General features: G+C 49.7%; 1 protein-coding gene across 9 annotated transcripts in view; it reads left to right on the top strand.

The window, feature by feature from the left end:
• AK8 (adenylate kinase 8) overlaps nucleotides 1-24661 on the top strand; it is a 127504-nt gene that overhangs the window by 61002 nt on the left and 41841 nt on the right. For 5 of the 9 annotated variants that reach the window (XM_025475611.3, XM_049114945.1, XM_049114946.1 and 2 more), the window contains one exon: nucleotides 17131-17272. In XM_025475611.3, the coding sequence (XP_025331396.1) occupies nucleotides 17131-17272 (142 nt within the window). Of the gene's footprint in view, nucleotides 1-17130; nucleotides 17273-18549; nucleotides 18773-21315; nucleotides 21461-23431; nucleotides 23571-24661 lie in introns of those variants that run through there. The other 4 variants (XM_025475616.3, XM_025475614.3, XM_025475617.3 and 1 more) reach the window with 4 other exon arrangements.

The following is a 24661-nucleotide window of genomic DNA, read 5'->3' on the forward strand; positions in this document are numbered from 1 at the left end:
GGAGCAGGTCACCTCCCCACAGCCCAGAGTGCTGAGCCCAGAGGGAGGCAGACCCAGAATTCTCTGGGGGCATCGGATGGACATATGGCAGTGCTGTGAGGGCACACTTGGGCCTCTTGATGTGGCTTCCCAGTCCAGGCCTGGGGATGAGCTAGTAGAGACACTTCCTCCTGCTAAGTGTCCACACCCTGATGGTGGGGACGGGGAGACCAGCCTCAGACCTTCCCCAGGAGGAGCCCTGAGTGAGCAGAAGCAGGAGCGGGCAGGGCAGCCCACCCTACTGGGGGCGAGGGCCAGCCAGCTGGAGGATGCGAACCAGAGGGAAAGGGCCAGCCCAACCAATGACTCTCATCTCTGGGGAAGAGTGAGGCAAAGGGCAGGGGAGCAGATGTCCTCCCCCAGATGCTGCCCTGGGCTTGGAAGGTGACCCCTCCATACTGAGAGCAGCAAGGCACCCCATTGGCAGAATTCCAGCAGAACTCGATAGTGATGATCCTCTGTTGCTCTTGGGGGCCTGTTGAGGCCTGTCAGATCTTCACAAGCCTAGATGAGTTTCAAATATCTGTGCCCTGAGTGCCAGTAGCATTCCTGGGAACACAGGGGAGCCTGGCCACTCTCCTGCATATATTTTTACACGTGAAGTCCAGAAGGGTCAGGGAGCTTGGCTAAAGGACGAAGATTCTTGTCAGGGCCCAGAGGCCCCAACACCCTGGGGCAGAAGTGGCAGATGTCCCCACCAGAGCATCCTGCCATATAGCCACCTCAGTGTAGAAATCTGCCTCACCTGAACCCCTCATACTGGGCAGGGCCCTTCTGGGGACCAGACCTCCCGCACTGGGGACTCTGCCCTGTGCTCCTGGCTGCTGGCCTGCTTGCCAGCCCTCCAGCCTGGCCCTCACTGGGACCCCTGCCATCACAGGCTCTTGCCCTCTCTCCACTCACCTTGGAGCTGCAAGCCCCAGAGACGGGCAGCTTTGCGATGGTGGTGCATCTCGGCCACCCTCACGGTCACCGTCACCACTGTTGCCAGCGCAGCAGAATAGATCCAGATGTCATCTTTCCCCCCACAGAGCCACTTCCTCTTATCCTCTTAGTACCCACCGCGGGGCCTCATGATGTTATGTCCCAGTTGTGACCTCTGCAGGCTCAGTTATGTTCTCCTCCGTCCTCACAGGTGCTGCCAACACCTCCTTCTTTGGAATCAGTGGCAAAATTAATAACTGTTGTTTTCCCATCTTTCCACATTTACTGGGCAGAGGGCTCCAGGGCCCGTCACAGCCTGTCCTAAATCTCTCGATCCTAGGCTCTTGGCGACCTCACTGTGGACAGAGGGTTGGGGAGATGCACACTCTGTGTCCCGGACTTTGAAATATATAGGTCTGACCTCCTAAACTTATCCTTACTCTAGCTGCAGTGAACAGAACAAATTTATTCCCCAGGGTTCTGTGCACCGTGTTCTTTATGCAGGCAACCTCCATTACAGGCTGTACACGACACACGGGGCTGGGCCTTAAATCATGCAGGCTTAGCTGCCAGGAAGCTCCTGTCACTTCTACATGGGTATGAAACAGGGAAAAACTATTCTGGGTGTTTGGAAAAATCATTTCTCAGCTGTTTACATACCATTTAAAATGAGATGATTGGTGCTGATGGATTCCTCATCCAGTTCGCACAATGCCGACATGTGCTGTTCTTTTTCTCGCCAACATCAGGCGAAGGAGCCACGAGATCTCAACTCTGCCTAAATCAGCGGCAACTCACAGTGGTCACCACCTCCAAATGAGGGGCTCAGCTCCTTCCCTGGGGCTTCCTTCCTACCAAAGGGTCTTGTGGCAGGTGGGATTTCTTAATTCTGGAGGCCTAGAATGTCACAAGGAAAGCACTTGTTCCGTCTTTCCCCATTGGGATGTCTGGTTCTCCAGTTCTCACTTAAATGTGAAAACCAGCCTTCCTCACCGGCCTCAACTCATGCCATCAGCAAGAAGTCTGCACTGCTTTAGTCTTATCCCTTCCCTTGGGTATTCCAGCCAGAACTCATGGTCTAGAGGCTGGTGGCGGTAGATACAACCTCCTTCCAGAGGTCTCCTTCCTGGGTCTGATTAGTGGTATGCAACCATCTCTTTGGTTCAGAAGTGCTGCCTTCTATCCCAGCTCTGATAATTGTTTCCTTTCTCCAACATTGCTTGGGCTTTCTCTAAAGAACAGCTACCTAGGGAAGGTATTAAAAATAGCCAAAGGCCTATCTTGTCTTTGTTGGTGTCACTCTTTGCCCTGAGTGCATGAAGTGTTCGCCTTGATCTGACCATGTGGCCCTCAGAACGTGTTGGGATTGTCAGATCAGGGGACCAGGCACATCCCCAGCAGTGGCATTTGAGACACCTCTAGGAGGCTTTCCAGGAGAAGCACAGAGAACCGTGCCTTCCAACACCTGCCGGCCCGCCTGTTGGCCAAATTACAGTGGGCTCCTAAGTCCCGTCACCTTCATCACCAACCTGCCCTGCCAGCACCCCCGGCAGCTAAGGTAGTTCAATGACCAGAAGGCCCAAACTCCCTGGTGCACACGCCAGGCACACACTGACTCCAGGTGAGAAACAGCTGTTTAATTGGTGTAATAACTTTCCCCTAAGATCGTCAGTGCTGATGCAGCGGTAGGGCAACGTGGAAGACAGATCATTAGCGAGAGTTCCTTCTGTCCCCTCTTGCACGCCCTCCTCTTTCCGAAACGCTGCTGTCTGGAGGAGGTCCCTTCCGGCCTGATGGAACCCGAACCCGAGCAGAGGCGCGAGATTTGGGGGCGATCCGAGGCTCATTTGCACTCTTTCTGGTGATGAGCCCTCGCCACAGCAAATGCAGCCCTCAGTAACACACACCAGCCAAACCAGCCCCAAATTGGCATGATTATGAGTGTTTCCAGAGCCTTCGGCGAGCCCGCCTCCCAGGGGCGGGGGATCAGAGCTCCACCGAACTGCTGCCCTTTTTAGGGGGAATTAATATTCTCAGCACTAAATGCACACTAAAGATCTGACAATAGACCAGCTTTTCTCTTTTGTTAAAAACTTGCAAGGAGTTGCTGAGTTGAAAGACAAAGTAAATCTTCCCGTCTGAGGAGGTAAGCGGAACGGGATTGCTTGTTTTGCTCGGTGCAGCCTGGGCGAGCTGCACGCAGCCTTGCAGCGGAGGCGGAGGCGGGACCCCAGGGACCTCTGCCCGGCTGCAGCAGGGCTTTGCACGCGGCGTGTTTGTACCAGCTCAAGACAGCGCGCGGCTCTCTAAATAATTTACCAGTTGATTAATAGACTCACAGGGGTATAATTAGAAGAGGAAGAGACGGTGGGTACAGTAACCGGTACAGTGCTTGGGGGAACAGGAGCCTTTATTTTTTTAAAGAAACTTTCTAGGGTGCTGGGCGTTTGAAGACAAGTTGGGAAGAGCTCAGTGCCTCATCTCTTTTGAAGTGGAAATAGGACAGTTTGAATCCGTCGAGTTTAATTTTTCACAAGCTGTAGGGGCCCCGCAGTGCAACTCCCTTTTTATTATTGAAAAAACTCTACATTTTTCTTTCATTTTTCTACACACACACACACACACACGCACGCACGCATGCACACAGTCCAGGCAGTAAGTAATAAACACATTAATTTACTCTTTTATTCAGCGTGTGTTTTATGCGCTTCGCCTCCCCTGGATGTGTCCCCGAGTGTCCCTGCGGCACCCCCACCCAGAGCTCCCGCATGGGGCCTCCTATAGATTGATTAATGGACGCCCCCTGTAATTTATGCATTTTAAAGGAACCCTCACCTCGGTCTGACAATGCTTTTGAAGTAGCTCCTTTTTTCAAGTCAAACTTTTGACTTTTCCACTGGGACTGCTACAAAGATTTCCTTATGGAAACTAGGTAGGAGGCTTTTTCAGCCTGAGAGGAAGCCAGGGCCAAGATAGCCCAACAGAGCAGCAGGTCTCAAAGTGGTGGTTGCATTCGGAGGCCAGAAGGCCGTTAGTGAAGATGGTTCCAGAAAGGGGGTCAGCGCCCCCGTTTATCAATGGGTTCGTGCCCTCAGAGGGTCCGCCTCCTTGTTTTTTCAAACTCGATTTTCATCACAGATGGGTGCATTGCTGGGGCATCATCAAAAGGTTTGTCACCTAAAGGTTGAAAAAGCTTTTTGTTCAATGGTGGGTCTGGTGGAGAAACTGAGGCAGCAAGGGGCTCTCCACTTATTTGTGCATTCGTTCAACGGAAACTCTCCCCACCAAGGATGGGGCATCTCCAGTGCCATTCTTCCCCTTAGCTGTGGCACCAAAGAGGGACAGCCACAGATGTTTTTGCTGGGCTGAGTGTTCATCCAGTGCTTGCTATGTGCCGGCATCTAGATTACAAAGGGCAATGAAACAGTCCAAACGTTTCTGCGAAGTCTAAGGTGAGTCCAGAGGTGCATGGTGTCCTTCTCACTCCGACTAGAGCTTCTGGAAGTGTTTCCCCTCCACGGGCAGCCCCAGTGGCTTCCAATCCACTCAGCTGTGAAATTGTCTGCGACAGGCCAGACCCGGAGGCCCCAGTCTTCTCCAGCCAGGAGGTCTCCCAGTGCAGCCGTCTGGGCAGCTGCTCACACCCCAGAGGCAGGTGCAGCTAGAAGCCCCTTTCCCTCTCAGAATGTCCTCAATGGGGAGCTGACACTGGCTCCTTTCTCCTCGGGCTGAGTGGGGCCTGAAGTGTCCAGGGGGAGGCTGCCCTAATGACCTTCTGTGGGTCCTACACTCTGGACAGTCACCACACCCCCGAAACAGATCAGGGACATGAGACTTGCTGCAGTTTGTCAGCCAGAAGGCTGGCTGAGGCATCCCCGCAGGGAGCTTGGCACTGCTGTGATAGATGAGGGAAGCGCCAGGCCCACACCTTCAGCCTTGCACCTGTCTAGGTGCTGTGTTGAGAAGGGGGCGGAAGAGTGGTGGGTGGAAGCAGGCACGGGTAGAGAGGGGATTGGTGGGGCAGGGGGAGAGGGGTGGGAGATGAGAGGTGATGGAAGAGTATGGAGTATAATGGAAAGTGTCCGCCCCCACCTGCTTTCCTGGGAGGCCCTGGGGGGGGGGGGCAACAGGGGAGGAGAGAGACACCTTCTTCCTCCTTACTTCCCACCTCAGACCTTGAATGTACATATCTGATTGATCCCCTTTGACCCTGACTATGAGAACTCTTATCTCTTGCCCCTGCCTTCTGGTCATGTATGGGTTACAGGGAGGTAAGATGGACCTCACCTGGGACCTCTCCCTACCTGTGTCTATCCCCCCAGCACCTCACGCTGCATATTTCTCCTCAGGTTCTATCTGCCCAACCAGTGGTCTGCTCCTCAGTTCCCATCTCAGCTAATATTTATGAATGAATGAATGAATGAATGAATGAATGAATGCCTTGTAGTAAGAGTTCAGCTAACACTTATGAATGGATGAATGAATGAATGCATGGCTCATAGTAGGAGCTCAGCTAATGTTCTTCAATGAACGAGTGAATGAGGGAGCACATAGTAATTGGCCCCAGACAGCATGGTGTGGCAATACCAGGCAGACCCGCCCTGGGGCACCTGGGGCCCAGAAGCTTCTCTGCTGGCTTTTCCATTTAGGTGAAAACCCGCTAATTTGGAGGAACAAAATGGAGAATAGGTGACAGAAGGCCTGACCAGCTTCCAGTTTGGTGCTCAGCCATGGTCACCTCTAGACAGTCAGGTGAGCAGCCACGGGTTCAGGCCCTGGACTCACACCACTTGATTCCAGTTCAGACTCTGCTACCTCCCAGCTGCATGACCTTGGGCAAGCCACTCAGAGCTATGGTGCCCTCATCAGTAGGGTGAGCTTGCCACAGTATCAAAGCCATGGGTTGGTTAGCTAGATACAAGGAAATTGTATCTATGTTGGATACTTACTAATAATAGCTAATTAATATTAGTATCAGTAGTGATAGTAGTTGTCATCGCCACTGTACTAGAAGCAATGGTAGTAGGAGCAAGCTCCATGGGCTACACACGTATGTTTTATTATGTGGATATTGTTTTCCTGTGACTACTGAACCGCCTTGGGTGCCTGGTTCCATAACCAGGAGCTGGCAAAGGCCCAGTTTGCCCCTCTGGTACTCTAGTTATCTCTTGGCAGCTGCCTGACAATTCAATGGCATGACTCCTTTATTCTGCTTTTGATTTCATGGATGAAGATTTCAGGCAGGGCACGCATGGCAGAGAGGATCGACTCCACTTGGTGCTGACATGAAATGGCTGGGGCCAACTAGGCTGGCTCATTTGAGCACGGCAGTTGGTTCTCAATTCTGGTGTCAGCCTGGTTCCTTGGTTCTTCTCCCTGCATCTGCTAAGGCTGGTATGTCCAAGACAGATTCCGCAGTCCCATGCCTGGCGTCTGCAGTGGGACCCTCAGAGCAGCTGCGGCTGGTCAGCATCTGTCTCCATGCAGCCTCTTCACACAGCTAGCTTGGGCTTCCTCACGGCATGGCAGCCTTGGGTTGGTGTTAGCCCTCTTATGTGATGACTGGCTTCTAGAACAAGCATCCCAGAGAGTCCACGGTTGGGGGGGAGGGTGGGGTAAGCTATGGGGCTTCTTATGACTCAGGTCTAGAGGTCTCAGAATGAGCTTCCACCTGATTCTGTTCATCAGGCTAGTCAATAAGACCAGCCCAAGTTCAAGAGAAGAGCATTAAGAGCCTACCTGTTGGCGGGAGGAGTATCCCTAGTCTGCTACACCAGGGGAGGTTAGGTTGAGTGTTGCAGTTTGTCAGGATTGGCTGTCTCCTGGGACTGTGTGCAGCAGATAGGCAGCCTTCTAGATCCTCAGGAGCTGGGCAGCAGCATGACTTCACATGCCACATAGGGGCTTACAGATAGCTCAGAGACCTGAGAGTCCAATTCTGTTTAAAGAGGAAGAAACCCCAGTGGGTTCACCCAAGGGCTCACTGAGAGACAAATGCAGAGCGGGGCGCAGAATCCATGCGGCTCCTTCCTCTGAAGGACAGGTGGAGGGCACAGAGACCAAGCAAGTGGCCCCCAGAGCTAGATTGCCTGGCCTTGAATCTGGGCTCCTTCAGCTATTAGCTGTGTGGCCTTGGGCAAATTACTATGTCTCTTTGTGCTTCAGTTTGCTGATCTGTGAAATGGGGCTATCAGGAGATCACAGGAATTAGTACTTGTAATCGAACAAATATATGCTTAGGACAGAGCGAGGCTCACATGCTTGTTAGTTAATGTGCCACCATATCTTTGCCATCCCAGAGAAATGGGCTCATGAGTGTCTCCCGGTTTCTTCGTAGCTGCAGAGTTTGCTCTCACAGATCACATGGCTAATAGTGTTCTCGCTACCCATGAGATGTAGGGGAAAGAGCTGGTTCTGAGCCCCGGCTCCATTAAAGTGGAAGAAAACCATGTTCCTTAAGCTCTTCATCTGCAGTGTGCATTGCACTTTTAAGACAGCCCGGTCCACATATAGACCGACTGCCTCCCCTTGTCCTCCCGGGTACTTGCATGTTCCACTGACAGACATAAGTGTGTTTTAAGATCAGAATAACAAACTATCAAATTGTTATCCACAGTGTGCCTAAGTGAGCATTTTCTAAAAGTCCTATTAATTTGCTAAGTGAAGCACCATTTATTTATAGAGGAATGTCTATTTTTAAAATGGTCTTTTTTTTCTCATCTAAAACCAGTAGACAAACAGTATGCACTGTGGGAGGCTGGGCCTCTCTGCCGTGCTGCACGTGTGGGGCATGGACACCCCCATCTTGCCTTTGCTTTTTGCCCAAGTAGACAGGCAGAGAAGAGAGTGACAGAAAGGAGGCAGCTGTCCTTCGAGGGATGAGCAGTGAGCAATATCCTCCTAATTGGTAAGAGCCCCAGGGCTAATGTACTTCTCCGGACTTGAAAAAAAATCCAATATTAAAAAAATTGTTATTTCCTGGCATCACTGTCTGCCAAGCAACTTTAAATGCTGTTGTTAAGCAGTATGGGTGTTAGGATATGGACTTTGGGAACCTAAAGTCTTAGGTGCCTGTTCCATCCTGTGCCTACCAAGACAGGAGCTTGTCTGGAGCAAATGACTTGAGTTTACCAAGGAGGCAAACTACCCAGTGGGCCTACTCCCCGCTGACGACTTGCAGGGTGTGATCAAATGGAAGCATCTAGTTTCTCCTCCTTATCTCCCACACACGGTTCAGAAAGGTCCTGTTTATCATTTGAAGTGCTCACTTGGGGCGCAGTGTCCACGACTGGCCAGCAGGTGGCAGTAAATAACAAACAACCGGCATCACTGGTGGAACACCTAGGCCCCCCCTCCCCCCCCAGGCGGGGTTGGCGATGCGAGTCCTTCTCCGATGCTGGTGATTTCCGGTGAGGCAGTGGCGGCAGTGAGGGGGGCTTGCAAGCCTCGGCCACCAGGAAGCAGTACCAAGGCGGGGTAGTAGTGGTGGTAGTAACAGTCTCCTGGAAGTGGTAGGAGTTTAGGTTTTGCTGAATTACAGTGGTAGTAATTTGAGGCCCTACAGGGGCCTCAGCTATGTCCTGGGCCAAGAAATGCATGTGGGGGGGTGGGAGCCCCTTTTCTTTCAAATCTCCCTATAAGATGGAAATGAAAAATAGAAACAAAGCAGCCCTTTCTCCTTCACAGTCCTGTTCCCTTCCAAGACTCCCCCCACCGGCCCCCTTTGGTAGCTGGCAGGACCAGGCACTGTGTTGGGATGTCTGGAAGGGGGAAGAGAAGCACATTCTGAGTCTTCCACAAACCTGCCAGACAGCTGGATGTCACCTTTACCTCGATTTCAAGGCGGGCTTGAAGAGGGAAGAAGCCATGGGGTAGTCGTGGGGTGTGCATATAGGCGAGGGTTGGTGGTATGTAACATACCACATGTGGATAGGTGTGGGGTACAGGGTGGAGGTGTTGTGCATGCAGGTGGGTGCAGGGTGCTTGGGGGTACATATAGGTGTGTGTGTAAATGTGCATTAGTGGGTGTGCAATGTGTGTATATAGTAAAGGGTTTGGGGTGTTGTACGGGTGTGGGCTGTGTAGGGGTGTTGTAGGTGATTGTGTGGTGGGTGTGTCCGGGTGTTGAAGGCAAGTGCGTGGGTCTGAGTGTGTGCATAGCATGTCTATGCAGGTGTACGTGTGTAGGATGCGTGTAGGGAAGTGTGTGGTAGACAGAAGTGGGTTTCTGAGCGTGGGTAGAAGGCTATGCACCTGCAGTGTGTAGGGGGTGTGATGAGGCACCCAGCTGTTTCTGATCGGCCCTGGCGGGAGGAGGGTAATCAGCTTATTCTGGGCATATCCATCAGTCTGCGGTCTCTTTTACCTTATAAGCCCTGACTGAGGGAGCCGGTTCCTTTTCTCCACTTCCTGCCCTGGCCTCCTGGGGCCAGTTCCAGTAGCCCTAGCCCCCTCCTGTCGCCCCTCCCAGCTGAGTCCCAAGTCTGGGCGCTAACCGGCCAGCGAGTGCAGGAATGCAAGGACGCGGACAGCAGGCGGCAGTGTGGTGCAGCAGGAGGGCTCCAGTGGGGCCTGGAGCCCATCCCTTCTGCCCCTCAGCTCCAGCTTGCCCAGGAAAATCCTCAGCTGGCCCAGGTGCTCTCCCCCTGGCCTCCCACTCTGCAGCTCTCTGAGCTGGACTTGACTGAGATGACACATCGGGCTCATAGCCGGGGGAGGAAAATCTGGCTGGTCTGTCTGTCCGGGCATCTCATGGGGGCCCCTCTCGATTGCCTCTTTCTCCTGTTAGGATTGATGTGCACGAAGGAGCTTGACCTGAGCTGGGTTTTTAACAGCAATGCCTTCCTTTCAAGACAGTGGGTGGGCCTGGAGTCCTGGGTAGAGTGATGGGGGACCCAGGAGGATCCTTATGGGGCCAGGGAGCCTCTCACCTGTGACCATGGCTCCCCATGAACCCCTGTGCCAAGCACACCCAGCCAGCAGGGAATAAATGGATTGAGATTTTAATAACCTCGAGGTCAGTGTGAAACTGCCATCTTTTATGGAAGATTTTCAGAAAAAAAAAAAAAAAACACCCTGAAACCATGTGGTGTGGCCTTATGAAATAATGGGATATTCATATCTTGCACTTTGCTAAATTTAGGGTTGACAGGACATTCTGGAGAGGTAGCCCTCGGCAGTAGCTTACAGGCAGGGTAAGATGTTAACTGTCAAGCCCAGAAATCAAGCCTGAGGCACCTGACTCAGTGGAGAAAGACTTTAGACTGCGCTGAAAATCTCTATCTGAGAGGAGGATAAAGGGTAAATGGACAGCATTATCAAGGAGACTTTAAACTTTCAGCAGAACACATCCAGCGAGATCTGTTCCGAAAAGCTACATTTTTGCTGAACTGGCTGGTCAGACCTTGTGGGTTTGGGAAAATGAGTCGATAGCCTTCAGGAAAAGAAAGGCAGTAGCTAAACAAAGGTGCAGAGCAGAAGCCCCGGTGCTGGGGCGGGGGGGGGGTTGGGGGGGGCTCAGGGGTGGGCCCGGGGAAAGGCACTGGAGGCAGAGCAGCGGCTGCCCCCCTCACCCCAGCCCTGTCCAGCGGAGGGGAGCCTGGAGGGCTGCTTGGGCCGCAGCACGGCCAGGAAGCAGTGTCCAGAGCCGCCACCAGCGGCCTTGCCCAGCCCCCGCTGGGGGGCACTGCCATCTCTGCGGAGGAGACCCTTTGGTGTTATGCCGATCTGTCCGATCTGTCCATGCTGGGAGAGGACCTTGCAGCCCCTCCAGAAGCTCCTCCACCCAGATTGAGGGACAGAGGAACCGGCCTTGTGGGTGGGAGGGAGGGTTCGGGCAACTTTCCCAGACTACTTGAGAAGGGCGGGTCTGGGCACAGAGCCTGGGCAGACCCTGTAGGGAGCTGGTGCAGTAACGGGGGTGGGAGGCCCCCTCCAGCAGCCCTGGTTCCCCCCCTGAGTGAGAGCCACTAATGGGGGCACGGATGGCCTTCGGGGAGATTGCATCCTTTGTCTTTTTCTGACAGTCTCTCCAGTGGCCATTCCAACCTCCTGTAGGCATTTGTAATTTCCTTTTGGGCCCCCTGCGTGGCTCAGCGGTTGAGCGGTTGAGCGTCTGCCCTTGCCTAGCATCGTGATCCCGGGGTCCCGGGATTGAGTCCCACAGCAGGCTCCTTGCAGGCAGCCTGCTTCTCCCTCTGCCTGTGTCTCTGCCTCTCTCTGTGTGTCTCTCATGAATGAATAAATAAAATCTTGAAAAAAAATTTTCTTTTAAAAAACCCTGCTTTTTAAATGGAAGCCTTTAAACATTGTAAAAAATAGAGAACAAAAAAAAAAAGAAAAAAAGAAAGAAAGAAAAAGGAAGCTGCAGGGACCCATCCCTCGAACCCACCCAAGCTTGTGTCTGCACCCACCCGGAGGCCGCCCACCACACACACACAGACACAAACACACAGGATTTTATTTTGAAACATCCTAGCCATCAGCTCACAGTCTTAGGACTGCCTGATTGATCCAAGAGTGGGTTGATCCACGAGTGGGTCGTGGTGTAGCCAGAAGGGATCGCTCAGAGCCAGCCTGGTGGTCTGCCTTTGCCGAGGGACCTGGTTCTGTGCGCCGAAGGACAATCCCTCGTTCTGCAACAAACATGGAAGGGAGCAAAGAGCCTTCTGGTTTGTTTTATTTATTTATTTATTTATTTATTTATTTATTTATTTATTTATTTATTTTTTTTGCCTTCTGGTTTTAGAAGTGGTACTACTCACTCACTCATGCATTCATCATCCATCATTTATTCATTCGAGTGTTTATTAAGTGCTTGCCATGTGCCTGACTTTCCTGGGGTCCCTATTCTCAGGGGGTGGCGTGAAGCTGGGGACATAGGCAACAGCAGATTAACAGGAACAAAAAATTAGCGGTTCGAAATTATGGTGAGCCCTCCTGAGAAGTGCTGATCTGAGGGTCTGTGTTTCCCTGACTCCTGAAAAGAGGCACTCGTTTTGGTTTTGGCCCAAAGTCCGAATCAGTGTTCATTCCACCTTCTTCACCAAAATGCGTCTCCCCCTCCTTGCAGCCCTTAGCACTTCTGCTTCTCTGTAGTCCTCCTGCCTTTCCAACTGGTCCCTGCCTCTCTCGACTCCAGGGCCCGGAGCTCTGCGAGGGCTCGGGTCTGATTCATACGGTGTAAGAGGGGCCTCTCCACTGGCTCGTGTGCATGGAGTGTGTGTACATGTGGGTGTGTGTATGCCGTGGGTATACGTGTCTGTGTATTTGAATTAGACCATATCATACACGCCGTTTGTTGACCTGCTTTTTCCCCTGATCAGAAGTCAGAGGCTTCTTTCCAAGTTAGTATGAGTAGAAATGGTTTGTTGAAAGGTGCATCGTATCTCATCACGTAGACGTACCATCCTTTATTGAGCCTGTCTTCAGCTGACAGACATTGTACATACAGTGTTTCTGATTGTCAACACTGGAAGCGGCACCAAGATGGACATCTTCGTGCACACGTCGCTTCCTGTCTGTGCTATTATAGCTGAGGTATGAGTTCTTAAAAACGAGATTGCTGGGTTGAAAGGCATGAACATTTTAACTTGTTCTTAAATTTTTAAAAAAGATTTTATTTACTTATTTACTTATTTAGAGAGAATGTGAGGTGGGGAGGGGCGAGGGAGAGAGAATCCCAAACAGACTCTGTGCTGAGCACGAACCCCAACTTGGGGCTCGATCCCACAACCCTGAGATCATGACCTGAGCTGAAATCAAGAGTCAGACCCTCAACTCCCAGGTTCCCCTACATTTTAACTTGTAATGGGAAATTGGGAAATTCTCTCTAGAAATCTTTGTAAATTTATCCCCCCTTGACCCCCTACAGAAAGTCTCTTTGTGTTTTCATCTGGTCTTCCGTTCTTCCCTCAAGTCATGTTTCACTCCAGTGAAGGTCACTTAAGCCACAACCTCTCGGGGCCTTGGTTTCTCACCTTTGAAATGAGGGAGGTCAAGGGGATGACCTTCCAGGGCCTTCCCTATGCGAATCCCCAGGGCTTTGAGCCTCATGAGCAGCCCTCTGTTGCCTGAAGAAGGCTGCAGGTTAGCAGCTCAGGCCTCCCTAGGGCGCAGCTTGCTTTACCATAGGGCCTGTCAGAGAGACAAATATTGGCCCAATCCAGCCCTCACTCCCACACAACAGAGGCCTTAATGCACCCAGGGTGTCACTGGTCCTTACGTAGGGGATCTCCTTCTCCACTGGCAAGCCCATTTCAAACCTACAGCACTCTCCTAAAGTCTGATTGGAGCTCAGGTGTTGAATTTCTGAAATTTAATCTGAAAAGTGTGAAATTCAAGGGTCACATATTCTTGCCAGTGGCTTCATCCTAGTGATCTGATGGGAAATCTGAATAAACTTTGGGAGAGGACTAGGAATACCTACCCGGCCCTTTGGAAGACCTCTAATGGATCTGGCATCTTCAGTGAGTCCTCTACTGGCCCCACAATAGCCAGTGAGGCAGGTGTTACAGAGGAGGACACCGAGGTTCAAGGAGGTCCCATTGCTGCCAAGCAGAGTCTGCTGAACCACTGGGCTCTCAGCTCACACTTGCCCTGAGAAAGGAATCCAGGGGAATGAAGTGGTGAGTTTTCTGAGTTTTATTCTAAGAACTGCTTAGAATAAATTTAAGGAATGCAGCTGTATCACAAATCCTCCCGTAGCCCCCTCTCCTCGACGCCTGCTCAAGGCACAGCTCACCCACCTTCCCAGTTTGCAGAGAGACTGAGGTTCAGAGTGTCAGAGGGGATTGGGGCAGAACTGGGACCAGGAGAGGGAAGCTAAGGCCCCCTCTTACCACAGCTGGCCTCTCTCTGACAGGGCATTGCTGAATCAGATTCCCACAAACTTTAAGGGCTCTGTGTGCGGGGGCTCAGCAACAGATGTTTCCTTTCTAGAAATTTAAAAAGTTGGCTATTAGCTGGTGACTTTGATTCAGGGTCCTCAGCCCAAGCTCTTTGCAGATCTTACAGGGGGTCCATTTTTGCCCTTAGGAGCCTGCAGTGACCACTTAGAAAGTCGTACTGTTGTTTAGCCACATCCTTGGGACCTCGGGACCCCAAATGGGGACTCCACTGGCTGATATCACAAAATGAGCTTTCCATGTGCAGATGTGGCCAAATGCAGCATCCTGAGATTAACCCCCATGTGTTCATTCAATAAATATGCACTGAAGGGCCAACACATGATGATTCCCAAGGTGGCCTGGCCTGTGTGTGGCCCAAATCCCATCCCCTTTCCTTCCTGCAGACCTGGCTGGGCCTGTCCGCCCTCACTTCCTGCAGACCTCTCTGCTCCAGTCACAGGGGCCCTTTCTCTGAACCTTGAATGTGTCCAGATCATTCTAGCCTCAGGGCCTGGGCCCTCACCACCCTCTCTGCCTAGAAACCCCTCTCTGGGTCTTCACACAGCTGGACTTACGATTCAGATCTCATCCAGATGGGACTTCCTCAGAGGCTGTCCTAGAGCCGGTCACACCAGCAGCCTCCCATCACTTGGTTTATTTTCTTTACAGTACTTATGACTCCCTGCAATGGTTGTTTATCTGTGCATTGTCTTTGCCCCTTGCTAAAATGTCAACTTCAGGGGGACAGGGCCTTGGCTTCTTGCTTGCCACATATTACCATGCCCGACACAGTGCCTGGCATAGCACGGATGCTCCATAACTATCCATTGGACAGATCACTAGGAAGGGTTTATTTCTGTATTAGTTTCTGATTTAGGTGAAAATATCCATAAATTGTTAAGGGTAGACTGGGATTAGAAAGCAATATGGCAGATTCTTAACCTATTTCGTTTTTAATCTATATTTATTTATCCTGTAACAAGACATAGGGTTCTGGAACAAAGAACAGGCCTGTTATTTATTCATACCATAATCTGAATGCTAGCTCCCCACACCGCAGATCTTCATGGGTGATGTTGTGAGAGCCGAAATACCTGTGTACAGATACAGGGATCTGTAGCACAGGGGACAAGCCCTGAAATTATGACTTTTGGAGCTTATGGAGGGCAGCTGGCCCTAGGTTTGCAACCCTGCGAATATGAACAAAGGTCTCGAGACAGGTCCCTAAGTCTCTGCGCAGTCTCTATCTTTAACTCTCAAGGCCTGAAGTCAGTCATCCTATATCCCAGGAGCCAGCAGTCTGTTCTCAGAACACCCTGACCATGGGAAAACATGGAAATATTCCTATTATTTTCCAACATACATCTCCTGAACTGAAAGGTACCAGCCTCCACCATCTTCAAGTGTCTAACACATGCCTGGAAAGCCATGTGTGCCACTAACCCCATGATGACAGATCCTGTTTGCTCTTCCGACAGATGAGGAATCTGACACTTGGTTGGGGAGGTTGGGTGACCAGCTGAGGTCAGTCATGTGAGGGCAGGCCCCAGACCCTAGATTTGTGTGCCCCTCAAACCTGTGTTCTCTCCACCACCTGGGGTCCCCAGAGTCTGGGCAAGTTGTTTTTAACATGTTTGGTTAGTTGCAGTGAAGCTTTTGAAAAGGGAAGCCTCCTGTGTGTTTATTCTGCATCTATTTCATGCTTAATCCAGGGGGGAAATGAGGTTGGACATTGTCTTTTCCCTCATGGAACCCACTGTCTTTTGGAAGAGGCAGACATCACACAAAGACTTAGCCAGCTACAAGGGTAGCAAGCAAAGGAGAGGTACAGGTGCTAACGCAGGCTGGGTGCAGTCCTCAGGGAGACATTCCACTGGGCCTGAAGGCTGAGTCCAAAGGCTTGCCCCAGGCCGGGTGTGGGGGAGGAATGTCCTGGATGGAGGGACTGGCAGACACAAAAGGGAGGTGAGGAGCTGGGGGAGAGTCACCTGGGAGAGATCCAGGAGTCTGAGACTGCAGGGACTGCTGGCCATGGGGGAAGTGACCACTCATATCCTCCCAGCACTGGGGAGCCACAGCAGGTGTAAGCAGGGGGAGAGATGGGATTAGCTGCATCAACTTCTCGCTCATGTTATATAGCCAGATATTCTTATTACAGCAAAAGCCTTGTCTGCTCTTTCCTCGAGACTGGTGAAAAAAAGGCTGAAAGATGTTAGAAAGAACAAATTCAGGGAAATGCAAATCACTCAGAATAAGGTTTATGGTCCTTTGGTGACAAAGGGAGTAAGGAGTGTGTCATGGCCGTAGAGGAAAGCAGCTGTTTCTGCCTCTCTCACCTCTGTGGTCAGTTGGCTGCCAGCCTGAGGGCCTTTTGGAAGGTTTCAGATGTATGCACCACGGCCACTTGCCCAAACTGTGGATGGCTGGTAGGAGGGGGACTGGGCGTCTCCAGAGAAGCCGCCAAACACCCTCGTTGCAACTCTAAGAAACCAGCCTGTTGGGGCCACATCCATAGCAAACACTGGTAATATTTACCAAGTATTTCTGGAAAAATGAGTGCAAAGTGCAGGAAATGCAGTGCAAATTGCTAAAACACAGTACATCAGCAACATAGGACATTTAATGAGTCTGAGAAAGAGGTATAAATTTCAGGAAAATGTCAATTGTGGTAATGTAAACAAGAAGCTTCTCAATATCTCATTCTCCAGGAGACTGTATTTCAGTCTCTGGTTATAACTAGAGTTATAATTCTTGAGATTTGATTCTAGACATCAAGGAGGGGAGGAAAGGAGGAAGGAAGAGAGCAAGAGTTGCTTGTGTGTTGCCGATGAGCAGAGAACACCCCGAGGCACCAATGGGGTCCCATTGCAGGAAAGCTAAACTTTCCCCTGGGGGCCTGGTGTGCTGCCCTGGAAAGTCTTTTGCTGCAAACACTGGATCGTGGGTGCACGAGGGCTGCCCACATATTGCTGGAGGGCTGGGAACTACCCTGGCCACTGACATGCATGGTATGCTGTCAAGGTCGGGGAAGGATCAAGGTCAAGGTCACCAGTGCTTTTCCTTTCTCAAGCAGCCACGTTCCTCCCATTGCTGGGACCTCAGAGGGACCTGTGCACCTGAAGTCTCGTCCACCTAAACCCTACTCTTCATCAGTTCAGTTCAGGGTCGAGGGCGTTGGGAGACCCATGGGCCACAGGCTGCCACCGCAACCTCACACTCCTGTTGGGTAAGGAATGGTGCCTAGGATGACAGAGTGACCACCGGTCCCCTTTCTCTGCAGTCCCTGACAGCATCATCATGAAGGTGCTGAGCCAGCGCCTGAGCCAGCAGGACTGCATTCAGAGAGGGTGGGTGCTACACGGCTTCCCCAAAGACCTGGACCAGGCACACATGCTGAACAGCCTGGGCTACCAGCCCAACAGGTAAGCTGTCCCCTTCCGGTGGGGCCGCGGACCACACCACCTCCCAGAAGCTCCCTGCTAGCGGCCACCCTCTCCCCAGGGGCTCAGCTGCCAAGGTCCACCTGACGGCTTGTGGTATGCAAGAAGCCCCCTGTGATCCCAAAGTGGGAGGTCTCTTGGGCACCCCGACCCCCGCCTGCCCACTGCACTTGCCTGTGAACCGGGAGTCAAGCCTGGTTTCGGATCCAGGCTCTGTCACTCGCGGTGCTGGACCTGTGAGCCATAGCCCCTAGCAGCCAGGCCTGCCTTCCTCAGGGAATTGTGCCAATCAACAGACACTTCCTTTTTCTACTATTTTCACACTTTCATTCTGTACATCGAAAGCTTTGGTGCATCTGATAGTTGTTTTCATGTGGGTATGCAGTATGAGCTGAACACTTTTTCCCCAAAAGGCTGGCCATGTGTTCCAAAACAAGTGTCCAGTGCTGCTGAATATTCTTCTCTTCTTCCCGTAACTTGCACTTGAGAGCACACCGTCATTGGGTATGTTGTGGAGGTAGAAGAAGCAGATCCAAAGGCCACTTAGCCAGGCCTTGCTCATGAGGGAGTCGTCACATCACCTGGGTTTGGCAGAGGCTCCGAGGGGGCGGCGGAGTGGGAAAGCCGGCAGTGGACGAACGGGCCGCTGCAAGTGTGTCCTGCCCAGGTGTGGCCTGGGGGAGCGGGAGGCGGCCACTTGGCAGCAGGGCACCCCATGTGGTTGGCCAGGGGAGCATATATGGCTTTTCTCTGGTTGGTCCTAACCTGACACTGCTAGATATTGGTTAGTCAGCTCCTGGCTGTTTGGGGTCAGTTGTTGCAGAAACTGTGATCTGGTTTAGGAGAGTTTTAAATTTCTAGGTAGTTGGCTGTTTATTGCTTTTTTCAACTCACATTATTAGTTTTTTATTTTAGCGCAGAGTATGGAGTATGGAGAACTTGCTCAAGTACAACCTTTAATTTTTTATTTTATTTTATTTTTTTTAAGATTTTATTTATTCATTCATGAGAGACACACAGAGAGAGGCAGAGGCACAGGCAGAGGGAGGAGAAGCAGGCTCAAGGCAGGGAGCCTGATGCGGGAATCAATCCTGGGACTCCAGGATCACGCCCTGGGCCAAAGGCAGGTGCTAAATGGCTGAGCCACCCAGGGATCCCCAACCTCTAATTTTTTAAAAAAATTATTGAGCTATATTCTGTGGGTGATTTTTCAGTGAGTATTTGAAAAGAAGTGTATTTTATTTTATTTTTTTGGAGAGCAAGAGAACATCAAGGGGCAGAACAGAGGAGGAGAATCTCGAGCAGACCCTGCACTGAGTGAGGAATCTAATGTGGGGTTCGATCTCATGACCCGGAGATCCTGACCTGAGTGGAAGTCAGGAGTTGGACGCTTAACTGACTGAGCCACCCAGGCGCCCTCTACTGTATTTTTTATTAATGTTTCTTGTTCTCTTCCTGCAGTGTTTGCTTTATATGTTTTGGCACCAAGTTACACAGTTCATAAAGGCTTATGTTAGCAACATGTTCGTTGTGAAGGGTCATCTTGGTGGGAGTGGCCATTAGTGACAGAACTGGGACCCACATTCAGGGTGTCCTCCTTAGCACCAACACATCAGTTTTCAGGGAAGCATGCTGGTACCCAAGAGGCAGATCCTGTGTCCCACTCTCTGTCACGGTGATAAAGGGACTGCAGAGGTTCTGGCCACTGTGGTGCAAGCACACAGGTGTGTGGTTATTCCAGAAAACCCTCCCTTGGGGTGCCAGCTGCACCAGAATGGAAGGAGCTCCTTCCATTTGCTTTGCCTTTCTTTTTTCTTATTGTCTTTCCTGAACTTAATAATCACCCAAGACTCCCTACGCCTCTCTCCCACGGAAGGGAGCTTGTTTGGCATCCCCCAGTTTTCTTTTGCTTGGTTTACTACCTCATTTTGGTCAAGCACATACATCAGTAGCTTCTCAAGAAAGGTGGCATGGGAGGTAAATTTTGGGGGACTTGGCACGTCTGAGAGTGTCCTTATCCTACCTTCATACTTGCTGTGTAGTTTGGTTAGATGAGGAATTAAAATCTTTTAAAAAGGATTTATTTATTTATGTGAGACAGAGAGAGCACACACAAGCAGGGGGAGGGCCAGAAGGAGAGGGAGAAGCAGGCTCCCCACTAAGCCGGGAGCCTGACTTAGGGCTTGATCCCAGGACCCTGAGATCATGACCTGAGCCAAAAGCAGACGCTACACTGGCTGAGCCACCCAGGCGCCCTGGGCAAGGAATTAACCAAAGTCACTCTCCCTCCACAATATCGAATTGCCATTAAGAAGCCCAATGCCAATCAGATTTCTGATCCTTCATCAATGACCTTTTTTCCTCTCTCTGGAAGTTGGTAGGATCTTCCTTTTGTTCCCACAATTCTAAAATTTCACTGTAAAATTTCATTCATTTCTTTGGTATGGGTCTAATTTACTCCATTGTACTTGAGGTTAATCTGGGAACCTCTGTGTCCTTCACTTCTGGAAATTCTCTTCAATTATTTTGTTGATAGATTTCTTTTTTTTTTTTTCTTTTCCTCCCCCCCCACCCCCGTTCTCTGGAACCTATTATTTGGGTATTAGACCTCCTGGACTGGCCCTCTAAATTCTTTAAAAATATCTTTTCTCTCTTTTCTCCTATATTTTTAGTTTTTTGGTCTGCTCATGTGCATGGTTGGTTTTATTTTGTCTTGCTCTACTTTCTACAGTTCTCAACTTCTTCTCCCAATCCTATTGCATTTCTAATTGTGGCTGTAATATTTATTTTTATAAGATTCAAGAGCTCTTTTTTCATTCCTTTTAAAGTCTCTTGATCTTGTATCTTGGATTATTTTATCTCTTGGAGATGGTGACATGATAGGCTTGTTTTTGCAAGAGGTGGGAGGCTCCCCTCCTGCACAGCCTGCTCCTGTTGAGGTTTCGTGTGTCTTGGTCTCATTCTCCCTCAGTAGATTCTTTTGTTTGATTGTCTTTCAGACATTGGGTACCCTTGGTGGCTTGTTCCTGTGTAAGACTGGAGGAGTAAGACACCAATGGACAGCAGCATGGGAGGAGCCCACAGGCTTTGTCTTCATTGAAAGGTGATCTCTTGGGGCCATCTGTGCAGAACCATCCACCAGATTCCTCTGTCCTGCTCAGGTTCTAAGCCTCCTGCTGGAGGGTAGACAGAGTGGAGTCCAGGGAAGGGAGAAGCAGTAAGAGGTGGGAAGAGGTGTCGCACACCATACGCCATCTGCATATTTTTGACCTGGTTCCCCTAATTTCGGTACAGGTGCAGGCTCTCAAGTAGTGCCTGGCACTCTTCAGCCTGAAGAGCCTGATTATACCCTCTCCTTCCATTTCTACCCAAATGGAAGAGTGGGATTGGCCCGGCTAGGTGGAGTGAGAGGGGATCTCGGGCTTGATGTCTTCTGAGATGAGTTTCAACCAATCCTCCTTATTTTAGCCACTGGTGCCAGAGTGGTGCTTGTGCTTGAGCCTTTGGAGGGTTTGCTGGTGACAATTGGTTTGTTCTCAGTGATTTCTACTGTTGACTTGAGGTTTGGCCTTTGGTGGGGCGGGGGGGGATCTCTATAGCTGGTTGTCATGGGCCCCCCTGCTTTCCAGCCCCAGACATTCTGTGGTTGTGTCCCTTCCTCTGTTCTCTCTGTCACATCAGGTAGGCTTTCCCCTCTGGTCATTTTTCCGGGTGGGCTTTGGGAGGAAACAGTTTGGTGTGTGTTCCAACATGGCTTTCATGGACCTGGTACTCAGCTCATGGTTGCTCTGTTGCACTTCTGCAGCCCTCACTTTTACTTCCAGCTGCTTGGCTTCCCTTATTTTTTGTTGTAGTGTGGACAGAATAAAATTGAGCTTAACATTTTCTTATCAACCTGCTTTTTTATTCCTTGAATAGTTGAAATTATCCCACTTATTTTTGCCTTTCTCACTTTATTTTATGCTTCATTATGGTTTCCTTTGTTTTCCATCTTTTTTAAAAAGTCTATTTATTTATTTTTTTAGTAATCTCTACACCCGACACCGGGCTCGAACTCACGACCCCAGGATCAAGAGTTGCCCACTCCTCAGACTGAGCCAGCCGGGCGCCCATCTTTTCTTTCTGATCTGTGTCTCCTTTGACTCCTGTTACTGAGGTTGCTCCCTTCTCTCCTTCCCAACAATCCATGCAGATGATGCTCTGGTTCTCGTCTTGTTGATCTCCAGCCCTGCTGGCATGTTTCACATACATGGTTGGGCTGTATTTCTAATTGGTTGATTTTGAAATGAAACAAAGTATCCGACCATGTAACATGGAAGAGGAAAGAGGAAGAACTTCCCTGTGTGCCCCCACCTCACCCCCTGCCTGTCCACTCTCCACTGTGTGGAGGGGGAGGCAGGGACAGACACGTTCTCAAGTTGTTTAGTCCTACTCTGTTCAACACACGTTCTTATTTTTATGATTACTAAACATTTCTTTCTAGAAATAGGACAATTATGTTTCTTTTAGCAATAATTACTAAACTCGTGAGGTTTTAATTCTCTCTCTTCAACTGGATTCAGATGTCAACACTCGCTGTTTACAAGATTCAACCTCCCCATTTACCAATTTTGATTCATCTTTCCTTTTTTTTTTTTTTTTTAAAGAGTGAAAGTGGGAGGAGGGGCAGAGAGAGAATCTCAAGAAGCCTCTATGTCCAGTGCGGAGCCAGACTCTGGGCTCGACCCCAGGACCCTGAGATCATGACCTGAGCCAAAACCAAGAGTCAGAAGCTCAAACAACTGAGCCACTCTGGTGCCCCTAAGATTTTTTTCTGGTAGCTTTTATCCCTAGTTCTTTCCCTGTCTGTCCTGCATTATAACTTCAACTAACTTCTATTGTATTACTTTTTCGTTGCCCCTAGCTTTTCAATTCTAGAACTCTTTTACGTTTCCCTTCACTTTGCCCCTTAACTCTGTTAGCTTTCATTCATCTCCCCTTTTATTTCAACGTCTTTTCTGTGATTTGCCACATCACAGAGCCTATTCTCCCTAAATTATGTTGAGTATATTGATAAGTCTTTTTTGAAAATGTGCTCATGTGTCCTGGAGTAATTTTTCCTCCAAAGGGTATTCATTGTCTCTCTCTTTCTATTTTTTCCGTTTTTTCCCCCTTTTATGACTCTTTTTTGGCAGCATCTATCTGTGGGTCCCCAGATGGTTGTATTTTGCAAACCATTTGTCTTTGAATAATAGGCCTGTCTTTTGCCTAAGAATAGCATGAGTTGGTATATTAGTTTTGTTTCTACGACTCCTATAATAAATTCCTACAAACTTGGTGGCTTCAGCAACACAGATTTATCATCAGCCAGTGCTACAAGGCTAAAACCAATAGTCTGCAGGGCTGCGTTCCTTCTGGAGGCTCTGGGGGAATCCGTTTCCTTCCCTTCCCCAGCTTCTGGAGGCTGCCCACCGCCCTTGGATCTTGGATCCCTTTATCTCCAAAGCCAGCAACGTTGTACCCGCTGACCCCTTTCTGTAGTCACATCTCCCCTCTGACCAGAGCTGGGCACACTTCTCAGGTTTCAAGGACCCATGTGATGAGATTGGGTCCACCCAGGAAATCTGGGATAATCTGACCATATCAGGGTCTTTATCTCAATCTCATCTGCTGAGCCCCTTTTGCCAGCAGGTAAAGTAACACACTCCCAGATTCTGGGGGTGGAGAGGTGGCCATCTGGGTCGGGGGGTGTTATTCTGCCCTCCATGGCTGGGTTCTCCTCCACCTTGTCTCATTCTGCTCCTCGAGGAGAGGCTGCAGAGCTTTCTGCTGGCAGGCTGAGATGTCTGCTAGTTCCTGTCTGACTGCCCATGTTGCCGACGAATTTCCAGGGATCACAGGGCCACAAGGCTAAGTTTCCACCCTCTGTTTTCCGGCAACCGCACACATTTTGATGTCAGGGGGCAAGCTTCCGTGTAAGGTCATCATCTACCTGAAGATGAAAAACTCTGGAAAGAGATGGAACAGCCCCCGAAAGGAAGGCTGGGTGGGTCACTGACTCCGGTGGAGGAGACAGTCCCAATCCGGGCCTCGATTTCTTTAACCCCCAGGGAGAAAACAACAGTTTTATTATTTTTTTATTTTTTATTATTTTTTTAACAGTTTTATTTATTGGCCCTCCACATGGTGCCAGACCCACCGGCGAGGGCACGGTGTTTATTCAGAAGCACACAGGAAAGAATATTCAGGAACCTCTTTGATTTAGGGCAGGCTTGCGAGTAACTGTTTCTCTATTCACCGCTGAATAAAATCAGTTTCTAAAGACTTAGTAAACAATGCCAATTTAATTTATTTGACCCCAGGGCAGAGGACAAGCTGGGGGGAAACGATGATTGTTTACAACACAGGTTTAATCTTAAGGCCTGTTTTAATCACCTTTCCGTATTTCCCTGCCGTCACCGGGGAGGGCTCTCTCCTCCTCCTCGTGTCCGACTATTCCATTCCGCACACCTTCGCTTTCAATTAACATTTTTATGATTAATTCAGAAGGTAATTTTAGCCATAAACCTTCAAGTATAGGCATAGGCTAAGAAAGCAAGAAATATTCTAAAATGAGCCCACCTGGCAATGGGATGAATATCAGGGCTGTAATTCTGGTTCGGTTGTGATGCCAATTATAAAGCACTCTAGCTGTGGTGTTGCTGTTTTTGACACCAGGAGGAAATCTTGACAGAATTATAGCCTAGAAATCAATCTGGGAATACGATACAGAAATCTATAATTCAGATATGAAAACAATCTACAAAGGCTCTTTTTTTAGGAGGGTTCGATGAAATTAGATTAAAATAAATTTACATATATATCAATTTTATTATTAAAATATATTCATGCTAGTAAATAGAGTTATTGGAGAAGGAGAAGCCTTGCTCTGTGTAGGACACAGAAATAGACCTCTCTGGCTTATCAGAAAACAAAGTTATTGTCTCCTTGTCAAATATAAATCTCTTCTCAGAGCTAATAAATGGATAGTGTTCAAACGCAATGTTTTGTTTGACTCCTACCTCATAAACCCATGGCACATAATACTAAATTATATTCCGCCGAGCAGTATCAATCTCTGGATTCCAACATCACATGGTGAGGGAAGTAGGCCAAGTAATTGATGTGTTGCAAAGAAGGAGAAAAAGTTATTTGAGAACAAATAAAATGGGCTATAAAGTTTGTTAAAACGTAATAATAGTAAAAAAAAAAAAAGGGGGGGGGGAGAAGAAGAGGAAGGAAACAAAGAACTATCCCAGGCTGCATCCAGGAACCTGCCCTCTGCCTAGCTGCAAAATAATTCATTTCATGCTGCAAGTTTGTTGCGCAGTCGTTCCCTTTAAAATTAATGTT

This window comes from Canis lupus, chromosome 9, assembly GCF_003254725.2.
Source record: "Canis lupus dingo isolate Sandy chromosome 9, ASM325472v2, whole genome shotgun sequence".
In the NCBI taxonomy this organism is placed as follows: domain Eukaryota; kingdom Metazoa; phylum Chordata; class Mammalia; order Carnivora; family Canidae; genus Canis; species Canis lupus.